Here is a 12,950-nt window from a genome sequence, read left to right on the forward strand (position 1 = left end):
GTTTTGCAGTCAGCCATGAAGACGATACATATTTCAACTATTGAATAATGCCAGCGCGAAGCGCGAGCTGAATTTTTTTTGACATTCCGACCTAAAAAATTGACATTCTAAGCACTTTTTGTAATCATTAACGGTATAGATATAAAACCAAAGAATTGATGCGAGCACGAAGCGCGAACAGAAAAAGAAATGAGATTTCAGACTTAAGAATGGGACACTCTATTCATGTTTTGTAAATCATGAAAAAGGATGGGTAATTTGGTATCTTTCTACATTAATATTGCGAGCGCAAAGCGCAAGCAGAAAATTTTTGATATTCTGATCTGAAACTTTGATAATTTTAGAGTACATGTAACTTAATTTTAGATAATTATAATTTTAATCTAAAGCACTGTGTAGGGGAATTGTGAAGAGGATGTGGGTAGCACTTAATAAATGATGCGAGTGCGAAGCGCAAGCTGATATTATTATTTTGACCTATATAGGACCTGGACATTCAAGGCCTAAGGACATTTTGTCATCATAATATGATGACTATCTTCCTATTCCTCTTCCTAAGCGCGATATGAAACTTGTCGATATTCCTTTCTAAAAAGGGACAATTTAGTTATTAGGAATTCATGAAAATTTTATTATCATATTTATTAATGTAATAAGCCTAATGAGTGAGTGAAATCTGTTGACATTTAGGCTTGAAAACTGGATATTTCAAGCACTTTTGTAATCATGAATAGGGCTCTTAAGAATTGTTATATTTTCAACAATAATGCTATAGCGCAAATCGCGAGACGAAATTTTTGATAAACTGTCATAAAAGGGGGATTTTAAGTAGTCTGTTACAGAATTGAGAATCTTATGGAATAAACAAAGACAATATGTAAGCCTACTTGGCAAATCAAATAATGCGAGTGCACAATATAAAAAGCTGCAAATTATATTCACACAATAAAACGGACATTTTAAAAAGCACTTAAAAAATCAATTAGTAAATCAAACAAAATAATGAAAGCTCGATGTCCGAGCTGGAATTGTATATTGACTTCAAAACTTGATATTTTAAGCTACATATCAGCCTATTGAGCAAGACATGTATTTCATCGAACAGGCTATGCGAGCGCGAAGCACGAGCAAAAATTTGATATAGTGACATGATATATATTTTTTAATAATTTTCCAAGTCTTCCTCTGACCTTATTTTATTCACTCGTCTCCCTATTATTTTCTTCCTTTCTTTCCCCTACTTTTTCTTTATTTTCTTTCGTTCCCCCTTTTTTTCATGTTTTGCTCCGCCAATAGGGGGGGGGGGCGAGCCCCTCGGGCTCCCCTGGATCCGCCTATGATCATCATTACCATCATCATCCCCATGCACCAAAAGTCATAGTGTTTTTGTTTAACTTTTATTTATTTATTTATTTAGATATATTTATTTATTTATCTATTCATTTATTTATTATTATATTTTTTTTTTTCATTAGTAGAATCATTTTTGTGGGGAGGGGCCACATTTTTAATGTAAAATGAAATTGAAGACCTTTTTTTTTTTTTTTTTTTGCTTGTCAAATTTTTCTGGTACGAAATATCCTTTATTTGTGGTTGAAAACCTTGTTTTGGAGGGCTTGTCAAAAATTTCCTCCGAAAAATTTGCCCCCCTTGGAAAATCCTGGATCCGCCCCTGAATCAAGGGGGAATCACTCTAATCACCACCCCCCCCCCCCCCCCCCCCCCCCATCCGAGTGAAGATAGCTAGATCATGTGACATGCTAGAGTCAGGTGACCCCGGTCAGATATACGTCATTCTTCGACTTCGAGATTGTAAATGGGAGTCGGAAATTGAAAACAAATCTCACATAATTTCAGTTTTATAGTTATTACTAAAATGGTTAGCTTGGACCATGACAGTACAAGGCAAGGGGTGAGTGTGTACAGAGAAACAATTTTTCATGCTGTTAATTGCATGAATCGATGAACTCAGTCTTTACTAGCCTAGAATTCGAAGCCTGCAAAAATGTTTTGGTCATGTGCCCCGCACGTCCATTTTTATGTATCCTTATTTTGTGTACGAAGGGGCGGCATGTCGGCGCACCTGAAAAACGCTAAAGATTTAACTGGCGATTAAACATGAATTCCTCTTTAGTCCACAAAAAAATCACGTGATAATGTTCCTTATATTCTTATGAGTAAATGTGCCAAAAATCTCATTGAAAATGAGAGAAATAGGCCTGCACTGTATGATTTTCTTGGAAAAAACCTTGGCCAGTCATTTCAGATAACAGAAAATGTTGCCTCATCAATGTCTGCGCACCCATTCACTTTACACTATGCAGACATGGCCATTGGGGACCTTACCATATATGAAGTTTTACCATATTAATCATAAAAGAGGGCCTTCTACAAGTTCTATGCATTTAACTTGGCTTTACCTTTAAAAAATCAGTTTTGGTTCTTAATTTTCAAGTGATTTACCTTTGCAAAACCACTCGCACTACATTATTACATACTAACAAACTAACGATCTCGAATGTTGCAAAATGGAATTCTTGTAATTATTTTTGGCTTTCTGTGACATGCATGAATTTTGTATGGCTATGTGTAATGTGAAAAACAGGATTTCTATTTTCCTTTTCTATGTAATAGAAGATTTTGAAACAGAATTACAGGTTTTCAGAAACAGAACAGACCATTTTTTTAATGACGGATCCATTCAATTCATGTTTGAACTGTTATATATCCGGTGTGTTGGCTCAGTTGGTAGAGCGTCAGTCTCACAACCGGGAGGTCGGGGGTTCAAACCCTGGCTGTGTCAGACCAAAAGACGTTAAAAGATGGGAGTTGCTGCTACCCTGCTTGGCGTTCAACGATAGAGCCTCGTCGATTTGGCGCTGCACAGCGACTGCATGCTGGGCCCACGATCAATTGGGCAAAGCAAATATTAGGAGTATTTCATTTCATGTCTATTTCGAATGATAAAATATGGATTTTCATTTTCATATCCAGGGCTTTTTCTTTGATGGTGAAGGTGGTAACCCTTCAGCTGATTTCCAGAATGATGACGAGGAACTGATTCCAAGTAATGGCCTGGCATCGGAAGAAGCCCCAAAGTTTCGCCCAATCAGAGCAGTTTGGGCGGCTGTCCTTCAGATAATCATCCTTGTAAGTCAATGATTTATCCACCTTAGATTATGTTGTTTGTTGTTTATTTATTTATTCATTGATTTATTAATTACTTATTACCTATTTACTTCTTTTCATTTATGTACAGTTGAGGCCAAAAGTTTACATACACCCATGGAATTCAGTGAAATTTGTTTGCTTGCCAAACATCGTAAAATTTACTATATCTTCAGAAATATAAATACTACCATGCAAAATTTGGTATTAGATGAAAAAGCGTATTAAGCTCTTTCACATGATTTGGATGGCATTGGGATCAAAGTATATTACAGGTGGAATTTTCTTTGAAGAAAAAAAATAATATTCGTGCCAATTGTATTCTATTGTTTGTTATTATATTTTCAAACATCGTTTCATTTATATATAAATGTCAAATAAATGATTTATACTACATTTTCTATCATGATATGTCACCACTGAACAAAAAGAGCAATCTGATATGTTTGTGTTGAGAAGTAACTAGCACAAATATGAAATGTTTTTGTCGAGTTTTTATTTTGAATTTGTCTAAAATAGGAAGATTTTTTGGAGAAAAATAACACCTAAATATGTTTCAGCTCTTCATGATAAAGCAATGTGATGAAGGGGCATGACTACTCATTTGTTTTATATTGAATTCGTCATAATAGCACAAATATTTTATAAGATACAGTAAATTTTATGATGTTTGGCAAGTGTCAACTTTTCTTTAAATTTCCTGGGTGTATGTATGTATGTAAACTTCTGGCCTCAACTGTATTTATTTATCTATCTATCTATCTTTAGATTCATTTTTTTAATTCATTTATTTATATACTTATTTATGTATCTATTTATGTAATTATTTATTTATTGGGTATTGAAAGATCTTTTCCTTAATATTGTATTAATTAGCAATCAATATCTAGCCTACTGTAAGTTGAGATAATTAATCATGTAATATTTATTATACATGGTGTGTTTTTATATTTTTTATACATATAAAATATAAAACAATATCAATAGTGAGAGCATTTGTATTGTGCTGTTTATATTTTGTCAGTTTGTGAGTACATGATTCCTGGAATATATTAATGAGGTTAACTTAGATGTGTCATAAAAAAAAGAATTAGATTTTACATGTTATCTTCTTCATAAATCTTTTAATATTATTAATTATATCATCACCTACATGGGCGGAAATGTCTCCCAAAGGTAGGGGGACCAGGGGCTGGAAACTTTGACAAGCAAAAAAAGGTTATCACCAAAAATGTAAGGTCATTTTAACCAACAAATTTAAACGAGCAAAAAAAAAATGTTTTCACCAAAAATGAATGGTAATTTCGTCATTTAGTCCAAAATATATATGTATTATTTCGATTGCGAATGATGTATTTTTCTCCATCATTACAAAAAAGAATAGTAGGGGGGACACTTGATATTGTGTCCCCCTACGATTTTGAGTAGGGGGGATGCGTCCCCCCTGGGATTTCCGTCCATGATCACCTATAGTCTTATCTCTCATAATGCATTGGTGACACATTTGCTCAGACTGCAACATTTGTTGTGGTCTTAATAGGGCATAGGGTTATAGTTTGGATTGTAATAGAGTTTTTGGTTCAGAATAATGTCAAGATAAGGATCAGAGTTTATTTAGTTTTGAAGGTTAGGTTTTATGTTTGGCTTAGCGTACAGATTTTCTATCAGAGCAATTGCCGCATATATCATGGAACCAATTCATTAACTTGTACATTAATTTTGTGATGATATTCCTTGCACTCCTTATCTCTTATACACAGGTCGCCCATGAGGTCATAACCATTCTCCTACCGTATGTCATCATCAAGCAAACCTCAGACATCCAGCAGCAGAGATCCCATAGCTTCATCATCATCGTCTATCTCCAGACGTGTGTCTGGCTTATTCTGCTCATGTTTGAGCGCTATCTTCACTTTGCTCACAGGCGGTCCATGCGGCATGGCTACCTTCAGTTCTATCGCAAGACGCAGAAATTGAAAAGGGTTCCGCTCTATATGATATCAATAGGTAAAGTTATCTTGGTCTTTATCTCAATGCTGAGTGGTTGATCTTAGGTTGATTTTTTTAACGATTGATTGTATTAATCATGAACAACAGGGGTGTGAGATTTCAGATTTTTCCTTCCTTTTATTAGCTATTTTCCCCAGCTTTTTAGTGAATATCGTCTAATCAAAACATAGGAGCTTTTACAGTTTCAGGGTTTTCTCAGCTCTGTTTTAATCGGAGGTCACTCACAGTTTACAGCTCCTGGTGCAAGGTATCACATAAATCAATTTTACAAATAATTGCTAAGCTCTTTTTTAATAGGATCCTGTTTTGGGTTTCCTCAGTATCTACCTAGATTGTTCTCAGCGCACTACAGCACTGGTAGAGAGGGGAGCAAAAAGAGAGCATCAGAATCTCAATAATGCTTATCTTATCTATAACTTTTGTACATAAAACTATATTCAAAGTTATAAATCCATATTGTGTTTGATTTGATGTATGTAGGTAATGCAGCTATATTAGTCCTTTGTGGATTCTTTATGGATAATTCATCAGCAACCCATCTCTGGCCGGTCATGTATGCACAGATCATTGTATCAATAGAAGTCATTCTCGCTCTAGCTGGTCTGATCAGGTACATGGGTAAGTCACAGAATGACCTTAGATAGCTGTGTTATAGGGCTGCCTCTCACCAGGGAGGAGAGAGGGGAGGGGCACTCACGTATAGTGGCAGTATGGGTATACAAGACCCTTAAAGGAGAATTAAACCTTTGGGTCAAGATAGCTTGTGTGAAAACAGAAAAATCAAAGAAACAGATCAACGAAAGTTTGAGAAAAATTTGACAAATAATGCGAAAGTTATGAGCATTTGAATATTGCGATCACTAATGCTATGGAGATCCTCAAATTGACAATGCGACAAAGATGTGTGATGTCACTTGTGAACAACTCTCCCCATTACTTTAGCATATACATGTATTTCACTTAAATTGCCTCTTTTATCACATCTATCAGTAGATCATGTGTTCTTTCTAGAGGAGGGCATGTAATACAGATTTTTAAAGGATACATCATGGATAAAGAGTTTGTATCACAATAAGAAAAAGCAAAAAGAGACATTTTGGTGGTATTTTATAGTCCATCAAAGGGAAAGTTGTTAACATGTGACACCACTCATCCTTGTGGCATTGCCAATGGGAGGATCTCCATAGCATAAGTGATTGCAATATTCAAATGTTTATAACTTTCTCATTATTTGTCCGATTTTTCTCAAACTTTCTTTGTTCTTATTCTTTGATTTTTCTGTTTCGACACACGCCTAATTGTTCCAAAGGTTTATTTCCCCTTTAATAGTATTAATACCTCCTTTTCACTCCTTGCCAGCAGTTCCCAAGCATGTATGTTTTTCACCCCTTTTTTACGACCATACCGTTCTCTCTCGGTCCTTAGGTTAGCCCCTCATTTCAGGCTTTGGTTCAAGAAGATCACCATTCCATATTAAATTCCAGTTCCTGAACACCCATGTTTGCAGAGGGCCATCAAGTTCTTAAGCCCCTTATTTCATAGCATTTTCATTTCTAGGGGTTAGGTTTCAGATTTTGGGGCTGCACACCCCTACCCTCTCCAAATCCGAGTGCTCCCCCCCCCCCCTTTGATTTCTAAAATCCGAATTATTTTGGCTGATTACAGTGAAACTTGCCTTTGTGACTTCTTGTAGGTTTTCAGCTTGATCGATGCTCATTGACTTTCATTCTAACCTTGGGTTTGATTTGATCTCTGGTATACAATCATGGTTAACTATGGATAGCCAATTGTGACACAAATATCTAACAGTTCAATTTACTAGTATCAGCTTGTTTTACACTCAAATCATTCAAAAATATGTATCGAAATGACAACTGAAATATTTTTTTCAGCATTAGAATAACCTTTAATGGTTTGTCACCTGATGGAAAATTGGAAATTCAACTTAAGCATTTCACTAATTTCATTCTTTTGATAGTGCTCGTGTATCGCTTCAACCAAACACAATCTTTACCAGATGTAGAACAAGAAGAATTCAATGCCTCAATTACACAGCCATCAGCTACAGTACCTGATATTGGATATAGGTAAGAAACTCTCTCTCTTTCTCTCTCTTTCCTTTTCTCTCTCTTTCCATCTCTATATCTGTGTCTCTCTCCCATCTTTCTAACTCTCCATTACCTCTCTTCTTCTCTCCATCTTATCTGTCACCTCCCTCTCTATTTTTTTCCTCCCCCCTCCCTATCCCTCTTTCTCTCTTTCTCCTCCCTTATTACACAATATACTTGGAGCTCCCTTGTAAATGTCCTTTACACCTGTATTGGATTAAAATGATCAGCATTCTTTACATATTTGATTTGATATCTTATTTTGATTTATACTGTTTTGTAACACCCCTCTACCTACCAAGGCAGCCATTTTTTTTTTTTTTGGGGGGGTGGTTCTTCTTCTTTATTTCCATCATGTAAAACAACTCTTAACAATATATGAAATGCATGCAATAATATTCATATTCTTACAATAAATTACAAGTGAGCTTGCAGAATAATGTACAATGTCTTTCAATTAAATAAAGAAAGAATCGGTATAACATACCAATTATCTAAATTGAAAATGAAAAATAAGGCAACTGACAGTTTGCCAAGCATTGTTTCGTGAAACTTGTGATGAATGTCAAGAAATAGACACAAGCAATTGCAAAAATGAACAGAATACAAAATCATATGCATTTTCACTTTTTTATTTTGACCAAGGAGGTTTCAAATGAGATGGAGTAACAGCAAATAAAATCTCTTTGAACAAGGTTAAAAGCCACCAGCAGAAAGTATGTCAGGCATGCACTTTGCTCAACATCTCTTGCAATTGTGTAGACAAATGATTCCCGCATGACTCCTCAGCTATAAGTCATACATAAAGGGAAATATGCTTCTGTGATGATAATTACTTTTTCGCCGCATCTTGGTCTGGTTATATGTGTAGTACATAATTCGGAGGCATGCGAAAATATGCAATATGTCCTGAAATATGACTCAAATTTGCTCGACTGGGCATGTGCGGGCACTCATCTGGCATATACAGTAATGAACAACAATATTCCACCGACCACATTTGAAATTTTTATTCGCCGCAAACAATCGGAAAGTGTTAAAATCTGGTTTCAGTAAAGGTCAAATTCTTTCTTTTTTCACTAATTAAAGGTTAATTGATAAAGTCTTGGCAAATATCTCGTCGTAACAGTGCTTGGTTATTGATGTTTTGTCATGCATTCACATTTCAGTTTGTTTATTAATATGAAAGATGGAAAATTGATACAAATGGATATTCGTAAAATTTCACCCCTCGGATTTCTTCACTGAAACTGGCGGCTTCGAAGGCGGACATCAAAAGGTCCTTATTGCCGTTCTTTCTTTTTTGCTTCTTTAGAAATGAACAGCTGGTTTGAATAAATTTGTTGCCTGTTGGAACTCCAGTCATAGAATCTTCTTGTTTTGACTGATCATTATTTTACTTAATCATCACTTCATTGGCACATTTGCTGAGACAAATGCAAGTCAGGAAAATTTGAAAATAGATTTTTTTTTGCCAGCTAAGTTGACTGATTTTAGTATCTTTTCACACTTTTTACACTGATGCTTTTTGCACTTACCTTGTATGTGATGGACAATAAAACAGAGCCTTGCCTTTACTTATGTTTAATCATAATTTATCTCTCATAATCACAGTCATCCACCACATCAGGTATGGAGACCTACTATTTAATTCTTCAAATAACATCAAATGATGTTAATTTTTGGTAAAACTGTTTCCTCCTCCTTCTCTCACTCCCTCTCATTCTTTCATTTCTTTTTCTCTCTTTTTCAGGGACATGGGCTATTTGGAAAACTTACTGGAGCGGCAAGCAGACATGATCCACTATCTCAAACTACACACTGCATATCTCAGTAAAAAGATCCTACGGCTGACACGGCTGACACGGCTCACACATCCGTCTGGTGGGAATGCACTCAACAGTATGCAAGCCTAGATGTGTTTTCACCACAAACGTAATTAAACTTACATGTACCTGTACACTAACTGGTATCTTTCTGAGAATGGTATTTAAAGCATGTAAGTTTAGGCTGTTCACACTATCAAAAGGCGATACTTGATGGGTAGATTATACATGTACATGTAGGTCTTGAGATGAGCTATATCATAGTCTAGAACGTTTTTGATAGTACACATTTGCTATCCTTGCCATTGCGCAAGTGATATATGGTAATGAAATGTATGTAGGTTGGATAATTTGTGCATGACAAATTCATATAAAGCCAAGGTACGCATGAAATATAGTCATATACATGTATAGTAATGGTATCAGCATGCATTACTTTGACTCCTACATTTCGTATCATATTGGACTGACTTGATGACACAACAATGAGGGCGCTTGATAAATGTCATTGATACCCCAATCTAATAAATTTATTCAGCTCATGCAAATAGTTTGTCAAATCGTATAACACATGCCTATTGCTGTCATATAAAATGTGCATACAGAGATTTAGAATTTCTCTCAAGAATTATATCCCTCTTGGAACTACACCCCCTCGTCACATGTAATCCACCCAAGAAATGTAATGAATTGAAATATAATTATCAGGTATTTAGAGCTTTTAATCAAGTTCCCTTGAGTTACTTACTTTTTTCTGATCTGGCAGATGTGAAAATGCCATTTTAGGTGCAAATGCATGTCGAAAAGGGCAACTATTACAAAATTTACTAATGTCAAGAAATTTAATTGTTCATCATTGTACATTTGGATGTTGATATGTAGTGTAATGCCAATTGTACTTGTCTAAATATCATTCTCATTTTTTTTATTTACAGGGGGCGTGTAGTATTCTCTGTTTTCTGTTTAATAAAAGGATGAAATTGGAAAGAAACCTATTGAATTTTACTATGTATCTTGCTTGCTATGAAGATTCTAAATCTAAATTTGTGTTTTTGTTTGTAAATGTTATGTATATAAAACTAGCTGGGCTAGACTATTTGAAAATTCCATTGACTGTGAACTCTCCCTTATTGCTGCATACAAAGATTGCTGCAATGCATGGTATTTCTAATTTTGATTGTTAATCACACGCTTCAATTATTACTTCGATTTTGAAGGCATTCTTATTTGCCCCTCCTGGGGCTTGTTTCATAAAGACTTGTTTTGATAAAAATGCACAGTTTCTATAACAAGTTTATGATCAGCCAATCAAATTGAATTATTTCAGTAGCTTTAAACTGTTATTGCAAATTGGTTATTATAACAATTTTTGTTAAAACACCTTTGAGTTCTGAGATTGCATTCAGCTGCTTTTGTCCAATCGCACACAATTGCAGCCTAAGGCAACACAACTCAATTAAATGATTTAATTAAATCATTTAATTAATCATCAATTAAGTAATATGAATATGGTATATCTTCTGTGTAATATGATTATAATAATGTTAATGTATTGTATGTTTGTGATGGACCTGCCTGTGTTCAGAAAAGAACAATGGACCTGGTATATTTGTCAACATTAACTTTATCTTGAATTTAATAAAGTCATGATTACAATCAAATTCGAGTTCAATCCACAGACTAATCTCAGGCTTTGCATTCTAACCGGGAGTTTGATATTTTTTTCAAATATCAACAACTGAGCAAAACCAAAGATTTATATGAGCAAAGACAAGTGGCGAAGAGTATATATGGGCAAGGATACACGAGGACGAGCAACAGTGAGCAGTCTACACAGGGATAAAGTGTAGCAGTCTACACAGGCAGCATGATTTTCCTTGAATTACCTCGATTTAGCTCGCATCACCTCGCTTTACTGCATGAAACTTTGAATGAGCTCCAACGATCTCGTAGACAAAAGTGTGATTACAATTTACAACTGAATATTTTGCTGCGTTAGGATGCGTATTGATGTTTTTTGGTTAACACAGCAATATGCAGCTTACAATGTAAAGGTTTGATGCAGGCTTGGTAAAGTTTTGTTAAAACATACATATGCCTGGTACTGATAAAATGAATGTGAGCAGAAAATGTTTTTTAATTAATGGTGTTTGTTTAGTTTTGTTGGTCATGATCTTGTTTGTCCATGAATTGCAATTCGTTTTGTACTTTATTGATTAGTTTGTTGATTTTTGTGGTTCTCAATGTTATAAATAACAATATTTCATTTTTATATTGAATGAACCTTAAAAGTAAAGTGCATGTTAAATTTGTGCATGTTTTTTTTTTATGTATGATGTCTGATTTATTTATTTCCATTTCAATGTGAAGAAAATTGTACAAAGTAGATTTATATAAGAAGTACAGTAAAAATAGTACAGATGTTAAGCATATCAGTGTTTATGATAAGTAACGTCAAAGACAAAAGGGAGGGTATGTTGCAAAAGAAATGCTTGTAAATTTTATGTCCTAAGAACTTAGTTCAGCAAGATATATAAACATATGAATAGTGTTGGAAGTAATACATTGTGTTAACCTTGATACAGAAATATTCATAGCCGTTTTCTTGCAGCAATTTTGTAATATGAATGAAATTTGTCTTTTGCTAAAAACCATTATTCATAAAAAAAGAGAATGTAATTGTAATTGTTTAAATTAATGATAGCGGATATTGGATGTTTTCTTTCGAAAATATAAAGATTTAATCAGTAATTTGTTTGTGTTGATTGATAAGTGGTTTTCTTGTGTTTGAAATTATAAAGCAAGGTAGTATGGTAATAGAGTGAAGAGAGAAGAAATTTGCGTACTGTTAGGCCATTATGAGATTATCTCATGTTGCTGGGTTGTTAAAACCTTTTACATCTCAAAATTAAAAACAGCGTAGAAAAAAAGCTGTATTTTAGAAATATGGCAATGTTGGCAACCTAATATTGTCTTTAAAAAAAGTCTTTTAATTCCTGGAGATAACTCTTTCGAGGCAACAGAAGGTTGCTACTTATGTCTTAACTCCAAAATCTAACTTTTTCTGAGTCACCTCATTTGTATTTCAATTTTGAGAAATATCGGTTATAAAACTGCCATATTTCTTGTATAGGACTGATAGTAAAATCTTGTCTTGTATTGGGCCAATACAATGATGTCTAAAATAATTGCATAAGTTAATTGGATAGTGTATGGAATTTGATTCCAGTTCAATTTCTCATCCAAAGGATACTTGAGAAAGAGAAGTGAGAAAGAGAGAAGTGAGGGGAGCAAAGGGGAAGGGTGACAGGGGGAAGAAGAAAATGAGGATTAGAGTGGGAAGGGGGGGGGGGCATGGGAGGAGGTGGAGAAGAGAGATACAAAATAAAGAGAGGGAGATCTGGGAGAGGTGAGAGAGGATCAAGGGAGATTAGAGATATGGATGAGTGGATTGTTAGAAGAAGGGTAAATGGGCAGTCATCCCTGCCCCCTATATCTGCATCCCCGATTATCTCATCACCATTATAATCATCACCCTCATGATTCATCATTATCATCACCACCACCATCATCAGCATACATGTATCACCATGTCTGTTTATCTGTATACACTTTCCTATATTTTTCCATTCGTACTGCGAACATTCTTTAACTTTACTAGAATAGGGGTATTATCTATGTGACTTTGTAATCTGGGAAGTTCTCATGATGTTACGCGATCTTTGGCATCTGTATCTATTAGGACCAAATTTGTAATGCCCATGTACATCATGGTTCCATACATGAATAGAATGGCACATCAAGTTCCAAGGCTCAAACAAACAACAATATAAGATCA

At 34.8% G+C, this 12,950-nt stretch overlaps 1 protein-coding gene across 1 annotated transcript; it reads left to right on the forward strand.

Moving 5' to 3' along the window:
• The first annotated feature begins 1,768 nt into the window (after positions 1–1,768).
• Positions 1,769–11,863, forward strand: LOC129266443 (transmembrane protein 192-like). The gene is made up of 6 exons (XM_064103404.1): positions 1,769–1,912; positions 2,995–3,150; positions 4,929–5,175; positions 5,659–5,796; positions 7,157–7,265; positions 9,040–11,863. Exons 1-6 carry the CDS (start codon positions 1,877–1,879, stop codon positions 9,200–9,202), a joined length of 849 nt encoding a protein of 282 aa, XP_063959474.1. The 5' UTR covers positions 1,769–1,876; the 3' UTR covers positions 9,203–11,863.
• The last annotated feature ends 1,087 nt before the right edge of the window (positions 11,864–12,950 follow it).

This window comes from Lytechinus pictus, chromosome 8 (genome assembly GCF_037042905.1).
Source record: "Lytechinus pictus isolate F3 Inbred chromosome 8, Lp3.0, whole genome shotgun sequence".
Lineage (NCBI taxonomy): Eukaryota > Metazoa > Echinodermata > Echinoidea > Temnopleuroida > Toxopneustidae > Lytechinus > Lytechinus pictus.